The sequence below is a fragment of the Ursus americanus genome, chromosome 3, assembly GCF_024610735.1.
Source record: "Ursus americanus isolate L20-20 chromosome 3, mUrsAme1.1.p, whole genome shotgun sequence".
Classification (NCBI taxonomy): domain Eukaryota; kingdom Metazoa; phylum Chordata; class Mammalia; order Carnivora; family Ursidae; genus Ursus; species Ursus americanus.
Genome location: NC_142129.1, coordinates 97,207,490 through 97,228,448, shown reverse-complemented (window position 1 = coordinate 97,228,448; position 20,959 = coordinate 97,207,490). Strand labels below are relative to the sequence as shown.

General features: G+C 40.5%; 2 protein-coding genes across 4 annotated transcripts in view; one reads left to right on the top strand and one right to left on the bottom strand.

Moving 5' to 3' along the window:
* The window catches only part of ZPBP (zona pellucida binding protein), a 119,263-nt gene extending 111,399 nt beyond the window's left edge, over positions 1-7,864 (top strand). Inside the window, exon 9 of one of the 3 annotated variants that reach the window (XR_015724079.1) lies at positions 4,804-4,899. Coding sequence is in view for 2 of the 3 variants with exons in the window: in XM_087861236.1 (XP_087717362.1) it covers positions 4,804-4,898 (95 nt within the window). In the remaining variant the exon portion in view is untranslated. Of the gene's footprint in view, positions 1-4,803 lie in introns of all 3 variants that reach the window. The other 2 variants (XM_087861236.1, XM_045788498.2) reach the window with 2 other exon arrangements.
* Positions 7,865-8,680: 816 nt separating this feature from the next.
* The window catches only part of VWC2 (von Willebrand factor C domain containing 2), a 147,754-nt gene continuing 135,475 nt past the window's right edge, over positions 8,681-20,959 (bottom strand). The window contains exons 3-4 of the mRNA XM_087861235.1: positions 9,898-10,025; positions 8,681-9,112 (exon numbers count right to left, since the gene is read on the bottom strand). Coding sequence (XP_087717361.1) covers positions 8,981-9,112; positions 9,898-10,025 — 260 coding nt within the window. The 3' untranslated portion in view covers positions 8,681-8,980. The remainder of the gene's footprint in view (positions 9,113-9,897; positions 10,026-20,959) is intronic.

The window sequence follows — 20,959 nt, the reverse complement described above, 5'->3', positions numbered from 1 at the left end:
ATTTGCTGTAAGAGCTCAAGAATGAGGAGAACACAGACTGAGTTCTGTCATAGTATCCTGAGTGCTGACTGTGTTTCAGTCAGTGCATTAAGTCCTGCTTATCCCACGGAAATATGCATTTCACTGATTTCTTTATAATAATAACTGAAGCTTTGCTCAAAGTTTGGCCATTGTTATCTTAAACATCAAATATCTTTCTGAAATAGGAAGTATCCCAATTTTGTAATCAAAGAACTTGAATCTCGGCAATCTTAGGGTACTTGCATGTGTTTATAAAGATAGTAAGTGGAAAATGAGAATTTGAAACCAAATTTGACTCACTGCAAAACTCTTCTTTTTATTTGGCTACTTTGCCTTGTGCTCCTTTACTTATGTTCCTGTGGTATCTTTCATAGCTATTGAGGTATAATGGACGAAATTGTAAAATACTCAGAGTGTACATTGTGATGACTTGATATATGTATGCATGGTGGGGGGATTTCTCCCACCTAGCTCATTAACACCCCCATCACCTACATATTTATCTTTTATTTATCTTTGCTAAGAATATTTAAGTTCTACTTTCTTAGCTACAAGCTTTCAGCTATAAGATGGATAAAGTCTAAGGATCGAACATAATAACTATGGTTGATAACACCTCGTTACATAATTGAAATTTGCTTACAGTTTTTACTGTAACATGATGTTGAATTTTGTGAAATGCTTTTTGTGCATCAGTTGAGATGATCGTATGGTATTTCCCCCCCATCATTCTGTTCATGTGATATAAGGAACTATGCTTGATTTTCATATATTAAACTGTCCTTGCATTTTAGGAATAAATCCTAAGTGACCATGGTATATAATCCTTTTAACATGCTGTTAAATTGATTTAGTATTTTGTTGAGGATTTTTCCATCAATATTCAGAAGGTTTATTAGTCCATAGTTCATTTCTCATGTACCATTTTTGGCTTTGTAATAGGGCAATTGCGCCATAATAGAATGAATCCAGAAGTTTTCCTTCCTCTTCAATTTTTGGAAGAGTTTGAGAAGGATTAGGGTTAATGTTTTTCTTTTTTTTTTTTAATATTTGGTAGAATTCATCTGTGAAGACATGTAGACTTGGCTTCTTATTTGTTGGAAGGTTTTTGTTCTCTTATGTTTTGTTGTATTTTTTAAAAATTTTAGTAGTGGTTAAAAAGCACATTAACATAAAATCAACTACCTTGACCATTTTGAAGTATACAGTTCCGTAGCCCTGACTTTACATTGTTTGCAGCAGATATCTGGAGCTTTTCATAAGCCCAAACTGCATACCTCTTGAAGAACAACTTGCATTTCTTCCTTCTCCAGCTCCTGGAAACCACAGCTCTTTCTGTTTCTGTGAGTTTGATTTGTTTAGATACTTCTTGTAACCAGAATCACATCCTATTTGTTTTTTGTAACTGTCCTCAGTTCACTTAGCATAAAATTCTCAAATTTCATCCATATCACAGCATGTTGGAGGGTTTATTTTTATAAGGCTGAACGATATTCTACATTTTCTTTATCCGTTTACCCACTAAGGGACTTTTGGGTTCTTTTCGCCTCTTGGCTGTGGTAAGTAATGCTGCAGTGAACTAAGGTCTAGAGATTCCCTTCATGGATCCTGCTTTCAGTTCTCTTGGCTCTATATCCCGAAGTGGGACCACTGGGTCATATGGTACATGCATTTTTAATGTTTTGAAGAACCTCCATATTTTTCCTATAGCAGTTGCACCATTGTGCATTCCCACCAACAGTGCACAAGGGCTCCAGTTTCTTCACATCGTTGTCAACACTTGTTCTGTTTCTTTTTTTTATATAGTGTCCATTCTAATGGGTGTGAAGTGATACCATACTCTAGTTTTGATTTGTACTTCCCTAATAATTAATATTATGTTGAGCACCTTTCCATGTATTTGGTCCTATGTGTTTTCTTCTGATTCCTCTGTATACTTGGCTGTTTTTATTTTTAATTTTTTTTATTTATCTGTTTTTGAATATCCTCATTTCCCTGAGAGTCTGCACACTGCTTCTCCTGTGGTCCTTAGGTGTTCTGTCATATTCCTCAATCACCAGTCTCTGGCCCCAGGCATCTGAGGGTCTGTCATCACCTTGTGGTTCTCAGGAATGTGCCCAGGGCTTCCCCTAGCCTGAGATTTGAACGAGCTCTGAAATGAGCAACACTGAGACCAGCCGCTCAGGTGGCCATCCAACAGGTGGCCAATCCAGTCTGCTCTGCTCTCCAGTGTGTGGGATGGAGCCCCGCAGTGGGTGGAACCCAGCTCCCCCGAAACACTTGGGTCTGCCCTGGAAAGGAGCCGGGACAAGGGTGAAAAACGCCACAGGTGTTGTACCCTTTGGAACATGCTTCTCAGTTGTGTGTTCATTTGGTTGCTGTTGATCTTCAACTAATTTCCAGAGCTCCTGCAAGGTTATTTTAGGCAGTCTCTAGTTGTTTATTTAATATTTCCATGGGAGCCTGGGGGTCCTCTTGCTGAAGTCACTCTTAGTATATTACAGTTTGCTGTTGATTTGCATTTCCCAAATTCTTAATTTCTTTGAGTTGTTTTGGGTTTTTTTGAGGCCAATAAAAATGACATTAGTCGGGCATGTATTTTTTTTCTTTTTTATTCCTATTTTTAAATTGGTTTTCTGTCCTTTTCTCATCGATTTATGTGACTTATTTGTATGTTCTTGATGTTATCCTATAGGTTATTTAGCCACAATTGTGTCCCAGTTTTGTTGCTTGACTGTTGTTACTTTTTTCATTTTTTAATTAAGTTCTTAATTTTAATACCATGTGTATCACGTTTTATATTATGGTTAGTTATTTCCCTTTTTAAGGAAGTATTCCCTATCCAAAATCATGAAGATTTTTTCCTCTGCCTGCTTCTCATTTCTTTGTATGTCAGTACTGATCAGTCATCAATGCTTCCCTCTCCTCTTATCAAGATCTAATCAGGTTGCTCTCATAACTGCAGCTGGAAACTATTGTGCTCAGTGAGACTAAAACCTAGAAAATAATTTTGCTAATCTTCTACTTTAAATAACATTTGAGAATTTTTCCTCAATGCCACATAAAATAGAACATGACATTTTAGGATATATTTTAGGAGAGGGTGCTATAGATAAGGACTCTGAGATATTGCACATACTGTGTTATAAAGATTTATTAATTCTAAGAACATTTATTAGAAGATCGTATTTATTTAAACTTGCATTTAGATGATTATTTTATGCTGGTGTCAGCTCTACTGGTGATACTCAGTATAAAGTCTGTGTGTAAAGACTGCATGTAGATTTATGTTTCTCTTCTCCCTGTGTGGTGACTTAACACTGATACCTTTTCTCAGCATTGCCATATTTGTGCTTTAAGAAATATTAATATGTGTTTTGAAAGAAAGAGTACCATGATTACACACCTTTGAAAAATGTCACATCATGACAGTTTTACCCTATACATCACCACTGTTGTTACTGCAGCAAAAAACCTATTTAACTTTGTTTAACCAATATTTTTTTATCTGAAACATTATTCCCCAAATAAAATATCTGTTAAAACCAGAATGAAAAATACTTTCTCTGAGTAACAATTGAAATATTTCCCAATTTGAAAGAATATTTTTGAAAGGGTGATATGAAATTGGATAATGTCCTATGACCCAGATCCAAACAGTGGCACGTATTATTGGTCATGGTGCCAGAAAAAGAATCTTCTCTGATGGCCCATAATAACCATGCCTCAGATGTGCAACTAACATCTTCTTGAATCCTTGGCTGACTACATTTGCAATAGGAAAAGGAGGAACAGGATAATCAGAGACCCCAGCCTAGTTAGAGAGCTTGGCATCACATGGCCTTCACGTGTGGGGAGAGGCGGTCCCACAGGCGACAGAGCATTTATTGAAGGCTTGCAGTGTTCTGGATGCATTTGCATCTAAGTCATCTGATTTCAGTCCTTGCATAAGGGTACAGACGTGTTTGTTACTGTACCTGTTTTACAAATGAGGAAGCTAGAGCTAAGAATTGACCACTTCCCCCGAATCCCAAAGTCATGCAATGACTGAGGAGGTTTTTGCCCTTGATTTCTTTCTGCCCTTCTCTACTTTCTGTCAGGCAGAGATCACTGTGGTAACATATTCATTAGATACAGTTATCCGTATGATCGTATGAGTTACGTTAGTAATTTTTCTGAAGTTAAACATTTAGCAGGTGACAGAAATAGGACGTGAGGTCAGGAGATTATCAGAAATAAGCTGAAAGTCCTTCCCATATTTAGGGCTATCTGTGCCTCGAAGGTGTGGTTATTAGTGTGGGCCCTCTTCCACTCTGTGGCTTCTGACGCAGCCTACCAGGTGACCGAGCTGGCTTTCTCACCTCGACATTATGTGTCAGTAAAACCCTGTGGGGTAGCAGTCTTGGTCTAAGCCAGGGTCAGTGAAAAGTTAACAACTTTTCACTTATATGAGGTATTTAGAAACAGACAGAAGGATTGCTGCTAGGCATTTGGGGAGGGGGAAATGGAGAGGTGTTTAATGAATATAGACTTGCAGTTTTTCCCAGATGAGAAAGTTCTGGAAGTTAGTTGTACAACAACGTGAATATACTTCACACTGTTGAACTGTACACTTAAGAATGGTTAAAATGGTAAATTTTATTTGTATTTTACCACAATTAAAAACAAACAAAAATTATAAAAAGGAAAAAGAGTCTTTTTTGAAAATGTATCCTCCATGTAAAATTAACTGATGTGGCATTGGAGGAAACTGTTACCTATTACCTTATTCTCTCTCCACAGTGATCTGCAGCCCTGGGTCTTACAACCCCCGCGATGGGACTCACTGCCTTCAGTGCAACAGCAGCCTGGCGTTTGGAGCAAAAGCATGCATATAGGCCATGAGTTTGAGAACTGTAGTGGTTTGTTAAACACAAAAGTATATTTTTGAAATATTAATACATAATAAATCACTATTATGCCAAAATTAAATATATTAGATTTCACAAAGTACGGTGTCATCATTTTAATTGAAACATTGGATTTCCAAATGCTTTACGAATGGAGCACCCACTAATCTTTATCCAAATCTTAATGCCAAAACTACAGATGACTTCAGAATATTTCTTGGATCACTGCTTTTTAAAAAGTTTCAAATATACTCTGTTGGTGTTAGCCCTAAAGATTTTTCAGGATTATTTTAAAATAGCCCATTCTCTTTATAATACGTTGACTAATCTCGGGCCACCATATTCTTCCATAATCATTTTAATTCCAGCTTATTTCCTTCCTTTGATTTAATTTTATGAGATTTTGTTTCTTCTAGTTTGACCTTTCATAGTTCAAGGTCACTTTTTAAAAAGCCTGTGTATCTTATTATTGCAACTTTTAGCCACTTCCGTGTGAGGCTAGGTCCCAACAACTTGATGGGTTTCTAATGTGTTCAAAGTGGCGATTTTCACCTTTTCGGTTTAGAGCCCTTTAAATTACCTTTCTGACATTTTAAAATGGAATAACCATTCTGTGTGCCTAAATTAACCTTTGAGCTTTCACAATGTGGAGAGAGAGCGAAATTAGGCAATTTCTTGCCCTGACGACACCTGGAGGGGAAAGTATCAAAAGATCATTACATCTTTTATTGCATTTCCTTTATCATTAAAGTGTCATGTCACAGATAATTCTGCCACCACCACCATACCCTCTGTCACACTGGGGTGCTGTATTTGAATATGAAAAATTACCCAAAATGTAAGGGTTTAAGTACCAGAAAAATACACGAGCAACTTGGAAAATTAGTAGTTTTCTCAATTTTTTTATTGTATTTGTAACACTTTATATTCTCTTGGACATTCCCTGTTTTTCCCTTCATATTTCTTTTCTTTTTTTTTTTTTTTAAAGATTTTATTTATTTATTCGACAGAGATAGAGACAGCCAGCGAGTGAGGGAACACAAGCAGGGGGAGTGGGAGAGGAAGAAGCAGGCTCCTAGTGGAGGAGCCTGATGTGGGGCTCGATCCCACAACGCCGGGATCACGCCCTGAGCCAAAGGCAGACGCTTAACCGCTGTGCCACCCAGGCGCCCCCATATTTCTTTTCTTAAGACATAAACATTTGTAAATGGCAAATATACACAGGTGGGATCTAGGCACAAATGTGCATTGACAGGGAAAAGTTTACTTATATTTAGGATCTATTTGACTTTTTAAAACTCACCGGTTAATAAGTTAGTCTCTCATTTGGTTATGCTGCGGACAAATATTACCCTGGAATTCTCACATAAGTACAGAGGGAAGTGAAATGACATTTCTTTGTTAGCCTTGGTGATCTTTTTTTAAAAAATTCCTTGTAACTTTCATAGTCATGATGTAATTGTTTTCATATGGTTTTTAGAAGTTTTTTTCCTTTAAAAAGCCTTCTTTGCTTTAGTAAGTCACATATTTGCCATTACACTGTTTGGGTGGGCCATGGTTCTTACAGTACATGTTTCTTGTAACTAGTAAAAGACCTAAGTCTCCATCTCTAAAAGCAGTACAGCCCCTAAAGCTTTCCAGACTTCTTACTTGTGTAATAAGATGAACTGAAATACATTTTCTTTTGTACTCCCTGAGTTTGGATTAACTTTTTTCCTGGTATTTAAAAATGCTGAGGAATTTAACTTACAAAACGTTTTCCTCGGGATGAACAATATCAGCTAGTCAGCCTGGGAAGCAGAGCAGAGTTATAATGGTGGTGCAGGTTACTGGAGATCGGAATCCAGTGAGGAAGAGAAGGTGATCTGGGATAAGAGTAGACAAACAAGGGGAGCCATGGGAGTGAGGCGTGGAAGTGTCCTGTGAGTATAAACATATACTTCAGTAATTAAGATAACCGTTGCATCTATTAACATATAATGTAGACTGTTGGAAATTGTTTGATGACAGTGTATAGGGTAAAAATTACAAACTAATGCCCGAGAGAGATTATTGTCATAAGGCAGTTTCAAGTGTTTGTTATTTTTGTTTGCATCAGAATAATATCTTAACATTTATATAACGCCTTAATTTTAACAAAGTGTTTTTTAACATTAAAACAATGTGATGTTTACATCAACCTGCGAAGCTAAAGCAAATGTGATTCCCATATTATTTTATTAATCAAATTTTTTCTTGTTACAAATGTGTAAATGTGTATTCATTTGGCAATATATAAAAAGAGCCTTTACAAGGTTGATCCAGGAATGTCACTTACAGGAAACTATCTTAAGAAAGTAAATCAGAAGTCAGGTAGAATATTATGCCCAATGATATTAACATCCACATTCTGTATAATAATGAAAATGGAATTAACCTCGATGACCTACAAGAGTGAAGTGGTTGAATAAATTGTGCTATTGCCATAGGGTAGAATGTTCTATAGTATTCTTTAGAGTTTTCAATCAAATGAACCAAAATGTTAACAACAGTTTTATGTAGTGGGAACATGTGGGAGGTTTTTTTGGTATCCTCTGTTTCTCAAATTTCCTACAAACAAATTACTTTCAAAATCTTGGAAGCAATAAACATACTTGGAAAAATTAAAATAGAATTGGCAGAAGACGTTATTGCTCACCTCTCCAGTATGAGTTCGCTTCTGCCCTTCGTCCCAGCAGAGCACCAAGTTTTACTCCGGAGAGAGTCCTTTCTTAACCGTCAGCCCATAGCTTCCCTCTGGCAACTGCTGCGTTGAAACCCTGGACCAACCTGAGGACACAGAGTGGAGATGTCCAAAGAACCAGGGCCTCGATGGTGTTGTTGAACCACTGCCTGGGTTGTATCTGAGCCCCGGCCTGCCCTGGACTCGCCCAGTTGTGTGAGATGAGAACACACCTTGTGTCAAAGCAAGTTAGGTTTTCTGTTAACTTGCAGCTACAAGGATCCTACCTGAAGAGTATTCATTACAGTAGCAGGGAATACTGCTTATAATTTCATAACCCAGATAACAGCAAGGCTAACATTTCCTGTTTGGGTATGAGTGTTTTATTCATGCTATAGATACCAGTATTTCCCTTAATATTATGGTATATTTTCCATGCCATTTTATTCACTTCGTTAACATTTTAATTACTATAATATTTGGTACACTTCAACAAAATTAATATGGTTAAGTATTTCTAATTTGTGGATGTTTCTGTTGCTTTCCAAAGTTTCACTGTTACATATAGCATGACAGCTAATATTTTCTTTCTTAATACTCTCTGGTATTTTGAAGTCTTCTCTATGCTAAGTAGCCAGAAGTAGAATACCAGATTTGGGTATTTCTAATCCTCTGGACCATTTGCCAATCTCCTTCCTAAAGAAAGGTACCAATTTATACTCCCACCAGTAATATATCTGAGTACACACTTCACTGCACCCTCTCTGACATCATTTTTTAAATTGTTATTTTGATATATGGAATGGTTTCCCATATTTTAATTATGTTGAGTATGGGTGAGTGCTTTCCTCATAGAGTAGTGTTGCTGCTGTTGCTGATAATCGGTATTTACCGACTCCTTACTATATGAAGGGTTTTGTTTGAAATCCTTCATGTAGATTTTTATATTTAATATTCCCAACTCTGTGACTTCTTATTATTCTCATTTTATGTATGAGAAAAATGAGTCACAGTAATTCTGTAACTTTCCCAGCTTACACAGCTGGTAAGTGTGAAGATGTGTGCCAGTTTGTTTTTTTTTTTTAAGATTTTATTTATTTATTTGACGGAAGAGAGAGCGAGAGAGGGAACACAAGCAGGGGAAGCAGCAGAGGGAGAGGGAGAAGCAGGCCCTCCACTGAGCAGGGATCCCAATACGGGGCTCGATCCCAGAACCCTGGGATCATGACCTGAGCCGAAGGCAGACGCTTAACGACTGAGCCACCCAGGTGCCCCAAGATGTGTGCCAGTTTTGATAGAGTTCTGCTGCAAATTACAAAGAGTCCTGATTTGGTGGTTTCTTTTCTCTCTCAAGTCCAGCAAGGTCAACTTAGAGCTGGTGCAGTGGCGGCACGGTGCCATCGTCCCCTCGGGCCACTTGTCCTTTTTGGTCCCCCTCCTTAGTGCAGCTTTTGTCCTCACGGTTGCTAGTGGCTGTTGTGCTTCTAGGCCTTGAGTTTACCTTCCATTAAGAAACAAAAGATGAAAATGGAAACTCTATACAAGACTTCTAAATTATACTGAATGGAATAATGTCACAGGGGCCCCAATACTACAAAGGAGTGGAAAGCTGATATATTCAGGTTTTGTTCTCATAGAAAAAAGGAATAAAAGACATGGACTTGGGTGTTAGTGGGTCAATGTCTTTTTCTCATACAGATTGTCCCTTTAACTAGTCTGCATCAATACACACCCTTCACATTATTGTTCTACATGTGATATGCTCATTCCCTCCCCCCAGGAAGTACAGCCTCAAGTTCTCATCCAGTTACTACATCCAGGCTGAAGTTCAGATTCATGGGTGATGTATAGAAACTTACATGAGGTCCAGGTTCATTTGCCTCCAACCTTCACAATATAAAATGGGTGAGAAGGAAGTGAGTAATTAAAAATATCCATTGAGAGTAATTAAAATATCCATTCAGAAAAGAGAGAAAAGAGAAACATCCCAGTCACCCGTTCAGGTGGACAAGATACAGTGAGATCTTCCCACCATCAAACTGGTTTAAATTCTTTGATTTGATTCTTGTTCTAACCTGTGGTTATTCTTCTTACCCATTATATTCCACTTTCCAGTTTTGGTTCACTCCCTACTAAAAGTCGGGGCCCAGGACACTCAGGCTGACACTGGTCAGATTTTAATATCCAAGGGGCCATTGTATTGAGTTCCGTTGGGCTGTGTCAACATGGTCAAGTGTGGTGACAAGGCGCAGGGGTGCCTCAAGGGCTCAGCTTGCTCCCACTCACCTCTGCGCTGTGTCTCGCCCTGGGATGGCTGGCTCTGCAGGCCACCGGGGACCTCAGGCATGCCGCGCACTGCTTGGTATACACAGGAGGAGCTTCCCCAGATGTCTCACTTTCCACAGATCTGTCTTCTTGAAGATGTAAAGACAAGATGGATTCAGTTGTGGGTGAAATTCACAGCTTTCAGTGGCAGAATATCATTTAAATTAACACCTGTTATACCCAGGGTCAAGCGCCTGTAGAAAACAAGGCTTTGGCATCCGAGCAGCAAGTGAAGTAATACATTTTAATGAAGACAAGTATAAGGACTGGGTGAAAGAAAATGGTGAGTTCAGGGATTTGGAGAACCTGAAAGCCTTTATGACTGTCATGAAAGTAGCTCTTTTTTCCTTTGGCCACACAGAAAAGTTCTAATCAGACGGTGGGCTGATTTACCAAGCAACTTGAATTCACAACCTAATAATGTTTCTCATCCTAAAGATAAGACGATTGGGAAAAAGAGAGTAGGACCCTCAAAACTGAGATGAGGGCCTAGGGAAGATCCCAGTGAAGCTGGGCACATTAAACTCCACGTTGGACTGAGCTGCTTCTGCCAGTAGAAGCAGCCCTTCCACCCCTGAGGAGGTTAGGCTTTCCCTTGTCTGAAGAACCTCTTGTTTCTCCTTAAATAGTTGTCTCACCTCCTTCCCAAAGCCATCACCATTATTTTTCATTGCTTCTCAACCTTTACTTAAGTCCTGGCAGTGTTCAGTGAACAGCTAGCCAGTTTATATCAGAAGATACCTGGGATACACATGCTGTGTAAGACACACCCTATGGGGACCCTGTCCCCAAAGAGTTGTATCTTGTAGAATCCTGTCTGAAGTGTGGGAAGTACCTGTGACTTGATCTTAGACAATAGAAGATGTCAAAGGTGGGATGGTCCCTTGCATAATTCCCTTATGTTATGTAAGACTGTATTAGCAGACTGGGGCAAGAGATTCTCCAGCTGGCACTGGAGAAATGAGCTGCCACGTTGTGACAGGCCCTGTAAGAGGACCAAGAGGCAAGTACCTGTGGGGAGCTCTGTAAGCTGAGAGCAGCCCCTGCTGTCAGCTAATACCTATCAGGGCCTCAGTTTTACAGATGCAGGGAATTCAGCTCTGCCAACAGCCACATGAGCTTAGAAGAGGTGTCCGTCCTCAGAGCAGAACCCAGCCCAGCTAACACCTTGACGAAAGTGGTGTCCTGCACAGAGGACCCAGCTAAGCCATGCTCAGACTCCTCACCAGCAGAAAACTGAGAGAATAAGTGGGTGTTGTTTAAGGTCACAAAATTTGTGGTAATTTGTGTCACAGCAATAGAAAACTTATAACTGATACATATGGGAGTAGATTCCAAGGATACTCAGAATGGAAGGAAAGTAATGTTGGACTGGACTGAATTTACTGAAATGGAGAGAATTATCAGAGGTCTGGATTCAGTGTAGTAGCTTGAGCAGTTAAGAACAGCACTAACAGAGTTTGCTCATCTCATTGACTTTGGAATCCATGAATCAGCCTGAATCCAGCAGTGGATTATGCTGAATGGAATTGATGAGGCTGGAATTACTTGGAATGCTGAATAAGGTATCTAAAGGCTGAGAAGATTGGAATGCTGAAGTGGATTAATAACCACTGTGTAATAACCGCTTGCCCATTCCCCTATTTCTGGCCCCTGATAGGTCTAGAGGATACTCCTTTCACTAGAGCTTGGAGGAGTTCTTGGTGAATGGAGTGCTGGCTTTCTTGATATCTGATAATGACAGCTGGGCTTCAGGGCTGAAGCACTAATGAGAACGATTCAATCCACAGAGATCTTTGACAGGGGCCTGTTGTTCATGGTGTCCCTAGCACTGAGAGAGATGGATGGCAATCCAGACCACCATTATTTTAGAATCTAGTTTTATTTATTAGAGCTCCAGGCCTGTTTCAAAGGAGCCTGATTTAAGTCATGACAGTTGAGTCATGACTTCTTAGCTAATTTTATGAGAGTTGAATCACAGACCTAGAGATGTTTATACCTTGAACAGGGTGGGGCAGAGGCTGCTCATGGCAACTCTTGAGGAAGGATCCACTACTCTGCCAAATATTTATGCTTGCAAGTCTTTCTGGCCTTCCCTAATGAGACCCACAGCCATCGGTAGGGAGACTGCGTGTAAAGAGTTATGAAAACTAGCAAATATTTTGGAGATTACTGGACTCTGGCTTTCACCTGATTCTCCTCCTGGGAACCAAAATGCCTCTATGCTTAGGGTACAGATTAATAAAGGAGTTTAGGGTCAAGCTCATCTCACTATGGATTGGATGGACCTCCTGGCCCCCTGTGAGTTCATATTCCTCTTTTTGGTTCCATGAACTGTGCAGTTATGGTGACTATTACAAGAAAGGCTTGGTGAAAGCCCCTAGAACTATGCCTACCTACCAAAACAATAAACCAAAGCAGTACACAGAGGGATTGCAGAGACTAATGCCATTTTCAAAGGCTAGGAGGAGGAAGGGGTAGTGATTCCTACCACATCACTATATCCCATCTCTTTGGCCTATGCAGAAGATAGATCTGGATCTCAGAGAGTGACTATCCAACTTGTTCAGGTGGGATTCCAGTTACAGCTTCTTTTACAGATACTGTTTATTTACTAGAATACATTTAATTAGTCCCCAATATATGGAATGCAGCTGCGGATCTAGTGAATAGTTTCTTCTCTGTACTTTTAGGTAGAGACCACCAGAAGCAGTTTGTTTTCTGCTGGCTGGTCAGAAGCACACTTTCAGTGTCCTCCTGCAGGGCTGTGTTGTATTCCAGCCTCTGTCATAATCTTGTCTGTGGGTAATTTCACCATTTTTCCATTTTGTGGAGCACGATGGTGATCCACTACATTAAAGGCACCACTATGAGTGCATCTGGTACACAGGAATTACCAAATTCATCACACAACTTTGTGAGATGTATGCATGTCAGAGGGTTGGATATAAGCCCCCACAAAAATTCAGGAGCCTGCTACCTTGGTAAAAATTCTAGAGATCCTGTGATCTCGGGTATGTTGATATACTTCCACGATTTCTTTATCTGGCTTCTTCCACAAATAAAGAAGTCCATTGCCTAAGAGTGGAGTTTTCTTGGGCTTGAAATCAGCATTCATTTCAATTGAGTGTTGTTTCTGCCATTTACTAAGTAACGTGAGAGGCCACCAGTATTGAATGAGGCTCAGAGCAAGAGACGGCCCTGCAACCATTGCAGCCACTGCACAAGCTGCTCCCCATGTGGGCAATGTGACCTACCCCGTCCAACCACACCGGGAATGTCGCAGCAATTGAGGTATTGTGTGCAATCTTGGTCAGGTTTCTAGAGGTGAGGTGAATCACAGTGTGAAAGAACCTTTGGGTTGGGAGAGAAAGCCATGCTGTCCTCTTCAGATAACTGTTCTCCTTTTGAGGAACAGCTTCTGGATTGGTTCTGTGTTCTAGAGTTGATTGCCAAGCTGCTGTGTGATTTGAGCTGCAAGCAAAATGGTTGTTCATTTGTACCCCAACACACGGAGCCGTGAAGTTGAGCGTGCACAGCAGCACTCTGTCAGCCAGTGGGAGTGGTGCACAGGTGTATGTGAGCTGGGCTTAGTTGCAGAGGGAGTGGCTCAGACTCTCATGGTTCCTAGTCCTGCCTTCTCACTTCACCCTGCACCTGTGACCTTGTGGTTTTCTCCATCACAAATGTACTGGGGGAGAAAAGGTTTGATCCTAATTTATCGTGCACCATATTTTGGCAGCATCCAAAAGTGGACAGCTACAGTTACACTCACAGGGGTGATCCTGAAGGGGAGTGGTAAAGGGGAATCTTCTCCCTAGGTAGAACTTTGAGCAGTGTACCTATTTTTCCACGTTGTTGGGAATGGGAGATGACTAGAACTATAGGTCTGTGTAGATTTTTAAGCAGCAGTAAGTCAGCAGTTTAGCTCACTGATCAGAGACTTGGAAGGAACAAGATTGGAAATTTGGTGACAGAGTGTTAGAAAATGTGTATGACCTCTCCAAATGAGCACAAAGTGTGAAGGAATGCACACTAATGAGAGTCTCAGCAGGGAACCTTAATCCAGTGGGCATGATGACCCATCCATGGATAATGGTCAGCTTCTCTCTTCCTTGCCAGTAGGCTCATGAACGACGTGGTCATGGTGACAAAGATGGAGGGTCTGCCGGCTACTAAGGAGCAAGCTGGCTACAGCCACTTCTGAGCACCTGACCTTCCAACAGCAGAGTCCAACTGTGAGCCCCCAATGTGGCAATGTTTACCAGAGACAGCCAGCCACCCGAATAGCAGGTTGGTTACACTGGACCAAGGTCATCATGAAAGGTTCAGTACTTTGTTCACACTGGAACTGGATATAGATTTGCCTTCCCTACATACAGTATTTCTGCCCAAACCACCATCTGTGGATTTACCAAATGCTTTTATTGCTGTCATTATATTCTTCACAGCATTGCTGCTGACCAGGGGAACTCATTTTGTAGGAAATGAAGTGAGGCCATGAGCTCACGCTCATGTAATTCACAGGCCTTGAAGCCATCTGGATTAAAGTTGAACACTTGTATGGTGCCAGGTGAGTGACATCACTTACTGGGGCTAGAGTAATGTCTTCCTGGGTGTGATGATTTATGCTCCAAATCACCAACTATTAGCAACTAGCCACATTGCCCTCATTGATTTTGTGCCTGTGGAGTTACAGTGACTATTGTAAGATGGGCATAGTGGGAGACTCTAGAACTGTAACTGCCTATATGACACTAATATATCATGCTGTCACTGCTATAGTTAAGACTCCTAGGTCTCAGAGTTGTGTGTGCATTTGGGTGTAGGTGATGGGAATGGCTTCTCACTATTGCCCTGTCTATCTGCTAGAAAAACTCTTGCTTCCTGCATCTGCAATTTTGGATTCTGCTAGTTTAGAGGTATTATTTACTTAGGGAAGAGTGCCTCTATTAAATTGTAAGCTGCAACTTCTACCCCATGCTCTTGAACTAAGGGTAAAAAGCTAATGACTGCACTGGTTTGGACTGATCGACCCGAATCATCAAGGGGGAATTGGGTTGCCATAACACAAAAGAGCAGGCAAGAATGCTAGCGGTCCTCTGTGGCAGGTCTGAGTGCTTCCTTGTCCTGTGGTAAAAGTAAATTGAAGACTACAGCACCCAGTATAGGTGTGACTGGCAGTATAGGCATGACTGCCATGACAGTCTTCACCAGAAGGAGTAACTGACTGGTGGCCCCACTGCTGCCCTCTGAATCCACCTCTGCTCTCACTGATGCCATGCTTCCCACAGACTGCTGCTACCAGTGACTGAGCATGGCTGGGGTCAGAATGCAGGCCCATTATCTAGGTCTGTGGAAATTTCCTGATGGGCAGCTGGGGTTTGAGGACCATTCATCAGCTCAGCCAGTTCCTTCTTAGAACTGTACTACAGTCTACAACTCTACCTAAGACCTTCCCTCGTCCTCTCCTCATGGGGTCCAATCTGCCTTGTTACATGTTCTCTCTTCCTCTCCTTTTTCTCTCACAGATACATTCCCAGATTAATCTCTTACACATCCAATCCTATTTTTGTGACTTTCCCAGAAGATCCAAACTAACCCAAGCAATGCCCGGAGCTGGTCTGAGAATACAGGCAGTAAGATGGGACTTATGCACTGATCGCCCAGTGGGCAGAGGGAGTGCTCTACTGAATGGCATATCCTTGCAGGTTGTGATGATTTAGTTCTTTAAAAGATAAGGGGATGGCAATGCCAACAGGTCACTGTCAAGTCAGATTGATGCTTTGAAAAGAAAGAATGTGAAGCGGAGGTCTTCACAAGCAGTTGAAGACCATGTGTAAGAGCCAAAGGGCCTCCCTGGTAGCATACAGAAAAACCCTATTACTTATACTGGCAGGAACCAGGGGATTGGAGTTTGAGGATGTTTGATCAAAGGAACTGGAATATAAAACTGACTATGCAAGAATTTATTGAGTAGTACACTTTCAAGAGATATGATATTTAACCCCCTGACAAGTCCCCTAGGTTATGGGGAAACTTACTTCTTGGGGGTTTTAGATGCCTGGAAAAAGTGATGGGCCACACTGAGCAACATAGAAATGCTAGAGCTGCCCCCAGCAGATGGTAGAGGAAGAAATGCTGGAATTGCATTTGCTAAAAAAAATCCTAAAAAATGCTCAAACAACAACAATAACAACAACAACAATACCCAACATAGCATTATGTTCCACAAAAGAGGTCAAGGACACACCATTCATGGGGCCATCAGGGATGTACTAGTCTGAGTATTGGTGGGTTTCCCGTAATGGGAGGTGAGGTAGCCAGAGCCATACAAGTAATACAAGACTGATGGAATGCCCAACTATGGGGCACCAAGTGGCCATGAACCCAGAACTGTCCATTATGATGAGTATGTTGGATCTTAACTGACCCAGTAGCAATCCATTGTTAGATGGAGATGGTACATTGAGAACTGAGTCCAGGCAGGACCAGAGGGCCCAAGTAAGTAAGCTGCATGAGTGGGTAATCCAGACCTCCATATCTCCTATACCAAGTGTACTGCTCTGCTCCAAGCTCACATCAATTCAAACAGCTGAAGGATAAGGAAAAATCCCAACCTCGATTTTTGAGTGGATTGGCTCTGGCAGTGGTTGCAAGCCAGAATCTGACAGTGGTTATCCTATTTCAGAGGTAGCCCTGAAAGACTGGAGAGGGTAAAATATAGAGTGTTCCTAGTCAATAGCCTGGCTGTGGTCAGGGGCCTAGAAGGAAAAAAAACTGGGAGATTGGAGGCAAGGAGGTCTGGGGCAGGGGCCTATGGAGGGACATATGGCATAGGTACAAAGTGTGAAGACTTTATTTATTTGAGAAAGAGAGAGCGGGGGGTGAGATTGAGGAGCAGAGGGAGAGGGACAAGTAGATGCTGTGCTGAGCACGGAGCCCAACACAGGGCTCCATCCCACATCCCTGAAATCATGACCTGAGCTGAAATCAAGTCAGATGCTCACCTGCCTGAGCCACCCAGGCACCCCAAAAGTGTGAAGACTTCTAATCACATACTAGCATCCAGCAGAAAGCACGTGTCCTTAGAAGAGGTACTGAATGACCAAGTAGCTCAATGTCTCAGCCAGCTTTCCTCATCAGCTGCACTAGCACTCCATATGGACATGTAAATGCAATGGCCAGGATACAGCGATGGGGCTATGTATGGGCCCAATAGCATGGACTTCCACTTACCCAGGCTATTATAGCCAATGCCACCTCTGAATGTCAAACCTATCCCAAACAGAGACCAACAGTGAGTTCCTGATAGGGCACCATACCTCAAGGACACCAGCCATCCATGCGGTAACAAACTGATGACATCCAGCTCTTTCCAGTGGTTCATTCTTTTAGGAATATATGCCTACCCACTATATGTATAGCACAGCTGCCCAGGCTAACAAAGGCTTGATGCCCCAGGCATGGAATCTTGCACAGAAGAGCATCCAGCCAAGGTTTGGACCACTTCACAGTGTAGGAGGTACAGGAATGGGCCTGAAACGACCCAACAGGGGCATGGGAGTGCCCTCTGCATCTGTGGGGTGGAGGATGGTTGGGAGGACACCTGGGACCAGTAAGACCAGGGGTGGAGGTACAGTTTTCCCTTGGTGTTTTCCCTTGGTAGGGTGGGATTATGGCCAGAAAGGTCTTCTGTTGTTAGGTCATCTTTTTCCCACCCAGTTTTTTGTCTATGATTGTTGGTGGACCTGGGATATATGGGAGGCAATAAGGAAACCAGGGAACTCCAGCAGTGGTGTCCCCCAACTCCTGAGGTTCTTAGGCAGCCTTCTCCTTCTTTCCAACTTCCAGAGGTTTCTTAAGCTTGTTTATTGTGTCAAGGCTTTTTGGTAGTAAGAGGGAGAAACTTGGAGGAATGTGGATACTTTATTTTGGCAGAACTAGAAGTCTCCTGTAATTTAATTTCATTATCTTAATATTTTCAGAATCTGTGGTGAAGTTTGCCTTTCCCATTCCTGACGTTGGTTATTTATGCCTTCTTTTTGTTCTCTCAGTCACATCAGATTTAGAATTTCTATTGTGATATCTCCTTTGTCCTATGGGATATTTGGAATTCTGTTTCTTGATTTACAACATATGGAGACTTTTTGCATTAATATTTCTTATTGATTTATAATTTAATTGAGCTATTGTCAGGATTTATCATCTACTTTATGTCAGATTATATGTTGAGATTTTATGGCTGAGTTTAAAGTCATTCTTTATAAATTTTCCACATGAGTTTTCAAAAGCATATATTCTGTAACTTTTTAGGAAGCATTATGTGTGTGTCCAGTAGGTCAGCTTTATTAATTATGGTGTCCTGGTCTTCTGTATCTTTTATGTCTTCTATTTATTCCACCAGTTACATATAAAAAATATTACCCTGTAGATTATGTTGTATGTCCCTATCAAGATCTAATATTTATTGGTTCTCTTACCATTTTATACGCTCATCCTTTTTAAAAAGATTTTATTTATTTATTTGAGCAAGAGATAGCATGACTGAGAGAGAGCATGAGAAGGGTGGGAGGAAAGTATGAGTGGGGGAGGGGCAGGAGAGGGAGAAGCAGACTCCCTGCAGGACTTGATCCCAGGACCATGAGATCATGACCTGAGCCACCCAGCCACCCCAATATGCTCATCCTTAAAGAATGCAGTTTCAACCAAATGAAAAATGAAAAAAAATTATCACCAGTAAAAATTCACTAAAAGAAATACCAAGGAGTTTTCTTTAGTATAGCTAAATTAATAGTCCCTATTAAAAAATGAGAGTAAGCACTTACTTAATTTAAAATACACAAAACTAAAGCAATCAAAACAATAGGTGTAAATAAGGAGGGGGTCCATGAAGTTAAACTGTCCTGGGCCTTTTGCATTGTCTATAAAAATGATAAAATCATCAATAAAAAAATTAGATCTTGATAAGGCACCAAGTGTACTGTGATCTCTAAGGTTCTATGTCTGTACATAGAATTCTAAGTTGGTGGTTATTTCCTTCAGCACATTGAAGATATTTAACTGTCTTCAGAATTCCATGGTTTCTTTTGATACCATGTTGTTATCATTGTTTTCTGTTTTGTTGTTATTGTTGGTATTTGAATGGAATCCGTCTTCCTCTGGCTGCTTGCAGGATTTCCATTTTTTCTTTGTTTCACTATAGTGTTGCCACTTGTATGCTCTTCATTGGATTGCTGTCCTTCATCTTCTTTAGAAGATTATCAGTCTTTATCTTTTCAACTCTTGCTTCTGTTCCATCCTATCCCTTCATCCTTGCATAGCTTTATATATTCACTATATTCTTTACTCTCTTATGCCTCCTTATGAATTTTCTAACTGTGCTTTTCTTTTGTTCTGTCTTCCAATTCATTATTCTCTCTTAAACTATGTCTCATGCGCCGTGAAACCCATTCAACTGTATCTTCGTATTTTTCAGTTCCAAAATTCTGGGTTTTTGGTTTTTTTTCAGTTTTGCTTGGTCTAAGTTAAGTTCCTAATCCTCTGCTGAAATTGGTAATTTTGCCCTGTGCCTGCTTGAGTGCAGCAGACTGACTTTCTATCCTGGATCTAATTATTGCATCATTAGACAACCCATGGATCTGCACCCGCTGTTTGGGATTTCTGGTCCTTTGTGTTTATGTTGTCTCTCAGCCCTGTGTGCCTCTGTAGCTTTGACCATATGCTTTGTGTTTGGAAATGTCTATAATCATAGTTTAGGGCCAAAGATGGTAGAGACAGCAATAACCTAGGATCACTTTAACCCAGTTTCAGCAACTGTGATTTTCTGTAGTAATCCAACAGTTCAGAGATGAGCTGTAGTTAAGATGGCACCTAGTTCACCCTCAGATCACCTATGCACCTTGCACGCAGCCCACTGGAGTCACATACTGAAGTGCGGGGAGGTGACTAAGGCCCCCATCTTTGGTGCACTCAGACTCCACATTTTGCCCTACATTATCACCCCATGAGATGTCAAAAGTGCTGTTGACTGTCTCAGTCCACTGTTCCAAATAGGAGTCATACTGTGGTAGGGATGCTCAGAACACCAGGCTATACTCTGTATTTGAGTTTTTCCACCTCTTGGTCTGGTCATTATTCCTACCATTTTAGACCTTCAAATGATTTGGAAGGGATTATATATTCTGTCCAGTTTATTTTGCTGACTTTGGCAGGAAGATTTTCCCAAATTAACCTAATGTGCCAATTCAGGAATGTGAGTGAAGTTCTTAGCTTTAAAAAGATTTTGGTTTTTTATTAATTTTTAAAGAAGCCCTTGTTCATGTCACAGCAAAGGAAACTCTAGTGAGGCTCCATAAAAAGAATCTGAATTCAAGATATTTACTCACCAGTAGTCCATATTTCTAGTGATTTTGTTTAAGGAGCATTACATTCACTTTCAGAAATGACAAAGTAAGAATGTACCATCATCACACCTATGCTGTGGGGCACAATTATAGTGTAGATGGTACTTCATTGTAAAGCAGGGTCCATCCTTCATTAAAATAACACAAGTGAAAGTCATATATTTGATGAAGCCTCAAGGATAATATTTAAATAACTCAAAATAATTGTAAAATTTGGGTATTTTAATGATACACACTTTATTCTTGTTTAATCTAGTTTAAAAAGCTGAAATATTTTAGACGTATTCTCTTAAATGTGACTCTATCTAGAAGTGCAAAAACCAGTTTAATAAATAGTTTATTTTATAAATCAGTTCAACACACATACCCATGCAAAAACACATACAGATTGGGCCTAACCATAGAAATTCAGCTCCACATAATATTAAGGTATTACAAAACATTTTTTCTGGCAGATATTATATATAAATGGGATAAAGGCTATGATATTATGTAAGTTATATGTTTTTAACTCAAACATAGGAATAAAATGAGTCCCAAATTAGACATTCACTTTTACTGAATTAGAATCTTCAAAATGTTTTAATTTCAATAGTCTCATATTTCCAATGTATTAA